This window comes from Amphimedon queenslandica, unplaced genomic scaffold (genome assembly GCF_000090795.2).
Source record: "Amphimedon queenslandica unplaced genomic scaffold, v1.1 AMPQUscaffold_13512, whole genome shotgun sequence".
NCBI lineage: Eukaryota > Metazoa > Porifera > Demospongiae > Haplosclerida > Niphatidae > Amphimedon > Amphimedon queenslandica.
In genome coordinates, this window is record NW_003546252.1 from 558,725 (window position 1) to 565,761 (window position 7,037).

At 34.2% G+C, this 7,037-nt stretch overlaps 2 protein-coding genes and 1 long non-coding RNA gene across 5 annotated transcripts in view; all 3 read left to right on the top strand.

Moving 5' to 3' along the window:
• LOC105316393 (transient receptor potential cation channel subfamily A member 1 homolog) overlaps positions 1-591 on the top strand; it is a 15,775-nt gene extending 15,184 nt beyond the window's left edge. The window contains exons 15-16 of the mRNA XM_020004252.1: positions 113-274; positions 319-591. Of these exons, the coding sequence (XP_019859811.1) occupies positions 113-274; positions 319-591 (435 nt within the window). The remainder of the gene's footprint in view (positions 1-112; positions 275-318) is intronic.
• Positions 592-820: 229 nt separating this feature from the next.
• Positions 821-6,575, top strand: LOC109588458 (F-box/kelch-repeat protein At1g51550-like). The gene is made up of 7 exons (XM_020004629.1): positions 821-946; positions 1,001-1,049; positions 1,098-1,651; positions 1,878-2,038; positions 4,191-4,376; positions 5,489-5,639; positions 6,110-6,575. Exons 1-7 carry the CDS (start codon positions 829-831, stop codon positions 6,526-6,528), a joined length of 1,638 nt encoding a protein of 545 aa, XP_019860188.1. The 5' UTR covers positions 821-828; the 3' UTR covers positions 6,529-6,575.
• A 50-nt stretch (positions 6,576-6,625) lies between these two features.
• Positions 6,626-7,037, top strand: part of LOC109588465 (uncharacterized) — a 4,446-nt gene continuing 4,034 nt past the window's right edge. For all 3 annotated transcript variants that reach the window (XR_002188175.1, XR_002188180.1, XR_002188177.1), the window contains exon 1: positions 6,626-6,807. This is a non-coding gene — a long non-coding RNA (uncharacterized LOC109588465). The remainder of the gene's footprint in view (positions 6,808-7,037) is intronic.

A 7,037-nucleotide genomic window follows, 5' to 3' on the forward strand; every position in this document is an offset into this window, starting at 1 on the left:
AGCTGTTGGTGACACTCAAAAAATACGAAAATCAGCTGACACTTACAGACTAATTCTAAGAGTATGAACATTATAATATAGCATAATTATTTTTATGTTACAATATCAATAGGTTGAATTCATACTACCAATGGAAGAATTTCTAAAAAAAATTGTAGCAAAATATATTGTCATTAAACAAGAACAAACAATGTACCCAAACAAGTCAGGAGTCTTGAAGCAGCTGATTGGTTATATTTTTGAATCAAAGACTGAAGGATCTGAGCCTCCTCCAGTGAGTGAATTCATTTCTTTTTTACTTTTAATTAATTAACACAGGCAACTATAGCTGATGTTAATACTCAGATCAAACCATTATCAGGAGAAATGAAGGACTTACGCACTTCAGTATCTCAGGAAGTTAAGAAGTTACACAGTTCAGTATCTCAGGAAGTGAAGGAGTTACGCAGTTCAGTGGATCATTTGTTAGCAATTGTTGAAAGTATGAGGAATGAAAGAGCAAGAGAACTGAGCAGTGAAACTATTGGAATAAGAGGAAGCATTGGAGCAAAAGATAGAGCAAAAATTGAAGAAGAACAGGGAGATTTTTAAAAAGAGTATGAATTGTGAAATCTAACTTTAAATTTGCCAAATTTAATAAGCGTTTGAATTTTATGCTAGCTAAATAAGTACTGAATACTTTATTCGTCTCTATTCAGTTTTTTTTTTTAGTTTATATTATTAATAATAATGGTACTACCATTGTAGATGTGAAACTGAAATAAAAATTTAATTAGGGATTTTAAGAATATATAAAATTAATGAAGAATTGAATATCTACTTGCAAAAATGCATGTCCATCATTTGCATCCAGATGATGCAGTGCACACATTCTATTCTAATTTGGTGGGCGGGGTAAATTTGTACTCACTCCACCTACTTCATTTGATGGCGGGCATCAGGAAAGGTAAAGGACTAAAGGTTCTGGTTTAAGTGAATGAAATGAGACATTTTTATTTAGATTTAGGTCTAGTATATAAAGCAAAGTCAGGGTTGCTTTCATTGATAAGGTATTGAATGCAACTTGTTAATCTAATCCTTCTCGATTCCCCTCACAGGTCACCATCACAGTATTATCCCAATGGTAGAGCTGGGCATTCAACTGTTGTAATTAAGGATAGTCTGTTCCTGTGGGGAGGCTACCAGGAGCAGATACCTAGCATACACGACAGCACAGAAAAGAGAAGGATTACTTCAATTATAGATATATTTAATTTACACTCTGGCCAATGGAGTCAAAAGCCAACGAAAGGAAGCCCGCCACTGGGTGTGTCTGGTTATGCCTGTACACCGATTGATGAACAGATATACTTTTTTGGAGGTGATTGTGGCCATGATAATTGTTACCATAACAATGTAAGTCTACTTGATACTCTCACTCTTCATTGGTCTGAGGTTTCCCCGACGTCAGTCAGAGAGGACGAAGGGTTTCCAACCCGAAAAGCAGCATGTGGGATTATTCATATAATATATAATGGTGAAGACGCCTTGTTTGTGTTTGGTGGGTATGGTATTTGTCCCTCTAATCCTAAACCTCACACTGATTATGCTGTTGACTCTACCAATGGTCTTTTTAGGAATAACGAGCAACACATCTTTATCATTAAATCAGGTATTTGTCACATTAAACTCTTTAGTTATTTCAATCAATTCCTTTTATGATAACAAAAATAATAACTGTCACTGCACTTGTTTATTGAGATACATGTAGTAACAGATGTACAAATATAACAGCTCCATGAGTAATTTTGATAGTAATGATGCTTTGCAAAGTTAATGTAGTATAGCACTTCATTCAAATTGTTAAATGATGTAACATAAATCTTTTTTATTTCTAGGTAGATGGGTAAATCCCGATAGTACCGGTCAGAAGCCACCTCCTCTGAATACACTAACAATGACAAAGATATCATACAACAAGGCAGTAGTGTTTGGTGGAAGGATTAACAATGAAGTTACCAGTGACATTTATATCAGTACAATCAATGATACGATTGTGGTAAGAAACAAGTAATATTATGGCTAAAATGTACATGTACAGTGTATATGCAGTGAATTTAGTGTTCCCACAAAATGAGCTAAACAAAACAGCATGCTTCATGAGCTGACAAGCACCACAATAGTACCAGTACATGTCTTTTTGAGCACTGAACTTATTCAAAAATTTGTAAAAACAATTTTAGTCAGAATCCACTTGAACTTCCTATGCAATATAAGTCCATGTATATGTATTAGAAAAAAATATTAAAATTGAGAAATTTCACCTGGTCATTTTTGACAAAAATTGGCCAAAGACCCTGTACTACAAGGCTGCAAAAGTTATGGCAGCCATTTTGAAGTGGGGTAATCCTACTTAGTAATGCTACTGTGTTGCTATTAGTAACGCGGTAGCGTTACTAAGTAGGATTCATCCCCAAACAAAATGGCTGCCACGACTTTTGCAGCCTTGCTAATTGCTATACCGGGAAAACGAGCTCCTATGCTTACCAGACTTCTTAGAGGACCTTATCTTGACCAGAGGACTCCAATGGTACCACTAGCGTGGCTCTAGACCTTTTCTGGAAGAAAAATCAAAAATCTGCAAACCGGCCGTTTTGTTCAGCCACCTTTTTTCATCTTCATCATCATGATCTCCTGTCAATCCAGTTGTCGGTCGATATATCAGTCTTACCTGGTGATAGAAGGCTAATTCTTATACCATTCTACTCCAACAGGGTATGCACAGGTCCTTGTCCCCTAGAATCATTCTCCAAGAAAGGAAGAAGTGATACTGTGACTGTTGGATCGCACCAGCTTACCTCATGCCGCCATTTTGTTAATTAAGAAGCATGTGCTCCAAAAAATTGGGCGTGGTCGCGCATGCTCAGATCTCAGAACTGGGAACAGCAAGTATTTTTTTACCTAGCTAGGCTAGCTATGCTTGGAATCAAATTGCAATATTTAGTGGAGGTTTCCAGCTAAGAGAAGGTATTAATCTTGCATATATCAAGTGTGTAATGAATTATTTTATTTCAAAAACACAAAACAATTAATTAATGTTATAATACTAATGATATATATATATATGAACTTGACAACAGGAAGAACCTGCAGGAATAGCTACAGGATTGCTGGGAACATAGAGCTTCTTGAACAAGGATTCACGTCAAGACTATAGTATTCATTTCACTTGTCATCAGTATAGTAGATATTCCTTCACCATATCTATTCAATTCAATCAGTGCTGTCCCTCATAACTTAATGCTGTAAAATCATAACAATGACAACAATAATAAAGAAACTTATTGTTTGTGTAAAATCGAAGCATCACAATTGCAACTGAAAAAATATTATAAATATTATAAAAAAATCAACACAAACAAGAACATAAAAAATAAAAAAAAACAAGATTGAGTAGGATTCCGAACGACCAACGAAAATATGAAATTAAAATCCTACTCTCGTGACGCAAATTCTACTTTACATTTTAAGGTGATCCATAACTTTTAAATAATAACATTAAGAGTACAATGTAGAGTAGAATTTGCGTCACGAGAGTAGGATTTTAATTTCGTATTTTCGTTGGTCGTTCGGAATCCTACTCAATCTTGTTTTTTTTATTTTTTATGTTCTTAGTACGAGGACTTTGGTCCATTTTTTGAGTAACTTTTAAAATTCATTAAAATCCACAACTTTGTTTGGAATTTGCTCAAACTTTCTACGCATTTATATGTACATGTGTATATGTATCACAAAAATATGAAAAGAAAATTCTCTACTTTTGAATTTTGATGAAATTTGGCCTGACACCATCCATACGTATTAGAGTACAGGGACTTTGACAGCAACTTTGAAAACTTGAAAAATTTATTTTTGATCAGAATTAGCTCAATTTTTTGTGCGATACAAGAAATGTATACATGGATTTTGGACATGTATAAAAAAATTTCTATCTGTGTAATAGTGTACTGGCAAGGTGCTTAGTACTATGCCAAAATCCTGTAGGAAACCCTGAGTGCATTGTTAGTGCATTAGACATATGTACGAGTAAAATGATTATACAGATAGATATAATTATACGTTTCGTAATTAATGCACAATGACACGTAGATATAATGTTATTTTTGCTAATACAATGTAAGTGACGGTATTATGGTTATATGTTAATTTAGGAATGGGTCAAGTTATCCGATCCTCTTACTCTTGTTGACTGGCCAGTTGGTCGCAGAAGTCATTCCAGTTGTTGCTTTAGTACAGGAGACCAATCATATGTACTAGTGATGGGTGGAGAAGATGAAGACAATGATCACATCAATGACTGTTGGATATTGAGTACCAGAGACTGGATTTGGAAAAAAGTGAGATATTAATTCAAAATTCTTGTGTAAATAATGCATTTACAAATGTATACAAGTTATAAAATACCATACAAGATGATTTATTCATGAGAGTAAATTTGGGGGAATTTGCCTGTGGAAGTTAATTGGCAGATTTTATATTGGCAATTTTGTGCCACGTGACATTGAGCATGCTCAGTTTGAAACAAAATGGCAGATTTTATATTGGCAATTTCTTCATAAATCTGCCAATCGCCTATATTAATTCTTTGCCAATAAATCATCTTGTACTTGTAATTCTGATCAAAAATTTTTGAAGTAGCTCAAAAGTCTCTGTACATGTATATACATTGTACAAGTAGTCTTGGGCCAAATTTTACCAGAATTCAGAAGGAGAGAATTTTCACTTTAAATTTATTTCTGATACATATCCATATACTTATGTTGTGTAGAAAGTTTGAGTTGATTCGAATCAAAATTGGATTTTTTATGAATTTTTAAAGTTGTTCAAAATTTGGCCAAAGTCCCTGTACTCAGAGTCTTTAGCCAATTTTCACCTAAAATGACAAAGAGAGAATTCTCCATTTTTCTAATTTTCCTGATACATATATGTGTACTTGTGTTTTATAGAAAGTTTGAGCTGATTCGGATCAAAATCGGATTTTTAACAAATTTTTAAAGCTATTAAAAAATCAGGTCAAAGTCCCTGTACTATTATAAAGGCATACAATACATGCTCAGGGTACACATATTTGTACATGAAGTAGTGCCATTACTTTACACCCTAGTGCCATACCGTATAGCCGGAAATTTTGGAGGGAGTAAAATTTGGCGAATTGCTAAATTTTGGTTATTGGCGGATTTTAATTTGGCGAATTAGTGGCCACGTGCCATTGAGCATGCGTATAAAGGCTCAAAATGGCGGTTTTTATTTTGGCGAATGAAACTCTATTCGCCAAATTAGCCAAATTTTTGTCCCTCCAAATTTTTGTGCTATACGGTATCAGTAGCACATGATTACAAATTTACTGGCCATATTAAAATCCAATCACAAATATTAAGTATCATCCCCTACTTGCTACTAGCCTACTATACGGTCATAACTCACTATTATATTATCATTACTATCATAGGTTTCATTACCTGATGAAAACATTGCATTGAGATCATTTCATGCTATTTCTTCATTTTATATTGGACCAAATTGTATGTGGCTTGTCATTACTGGTGGGCTGATAAAGGATTTCATTTGTGGACCAGCTTCAGCTTTGACCATTGCAATAAGTAAGAATATTTGTTGCTTAATTTTCTCAATTTTTTTCTGATTGTTTTTTCCAGTCGCCACAAGATTAAAATTCTGTACAAATGTTAGCTTGTGGGCCCAAACTAAAATTAAATCTTGAGTAATGCTTATGAATTTAACTGTTATGAATATTATGGTATACAATATATCATAAATCTGGTTTATTTTGCATGATGGTAATTTTTGCATAGCAGTGAGGCATGCTTAATTTAGAATTACTAATATCCTTTTCACCTATTAATGTAATATATTGGGATAAATAAGCGGCATATGAAAATTTCCAATGCCTAAATTTTTCATTCTGTATTTTGTAACCGTTGAGAATTATCCAATTTATGGTAGTGCTTTGCGTTTTTGAATTTTATTTTATCAAACAGCAGTTTGTGATTAAAATCACCAACATTTGTGTGATGCCCGGTTATAACTTATGAATAATCTTTTTATTTAATAGCACACAGTGATAAAGGAGACTGGGTTGCTGAAGTCATACTACAAGGGGATGAGTCTACCAGCCATTACAGAGAAAGACTGACAGAGCAACTGATGAAAGGTAGAACTGATTTCGCTACTGAAATGCTGAGAAGACAAAACTCATCCCCAACATTGTCTGTTGGCACACAGACACTCGAAAACTCTTTTAATTTCACAGAAAATGTATCAATTAATGCTTCTAATCAACTCGATGATCCTGTTGATACTGCTACTCAAAGTACTCAGTCTTGCGATCGTGTTTGTGATATTACTGATCAAATCAACATTCCTGCTCATGCTGATCAGCATAAAGTTAGTAACAGTGAAACCATTCGTCAAATCAGATTTAATCTTCAAAATGACATTCAGAAGAAATTAGAAGAGGCAACAATTGGCTAAAATTTTACTTCATGCATAATGCTTCTTTTATTTTATTTTCTATTTATAATTTCATGACTGTTCTATTATCAAAAATTATTATCAGTTTACCACACCCATTAATTATTTTTCACTCCAGACAATTGCACTGAAGAGACTCACTCAGTCACTGTCTAGTCAAGTCACTGAGCTTAGAGCCTATAGTGAGAGTAAAGCCCCTAGCTTGCCGAAGAATTCTAATCGAGGAAGAAACTAGGCTGATGAGTGATGGCTATTGTTGCTGTGAATATTGCGTTGGAAGTGAGTGATGGCATTATTAACACTTCACCTATTAAATTCAGCAAAGTAGTTTACATGGTGTGGTAATAATAAACCACTTATTTAAGTCATTAACCATTTTTAATTCATTGAAACCATTTTGTGTGAGTCAGGTAGTGGGCTTTAGCCTTATCTTATGCCTTCATGTACATGTACCTTAGGGTATAGTCTCGCTGCCCAGACCATTCCCCAGCCTACAGTCATTGGGGTGA

Coding starts and splice junctions, on each gene's coding strand:
- LOC109588458 (XM_020004629.1), top strand. CDS start 829: ATGCATGTCCATCATTTGCATCCAGATGATGCAGTGCACACATTCTAT. Junction 947..1,000: donor GATGGCGGGCATCAGGAAAG/GTAAAGGACTAA, acceptor ATTTTTATTTAG/ATTTAGGTCTAGTATATAAA. Junction 1,050..1,097: donor GGGTTGCTTTCATTGATAAG/GTATTGAATGCA, acceptor TTCCCCTCACAG/GTCACCATCACAGTATTATC.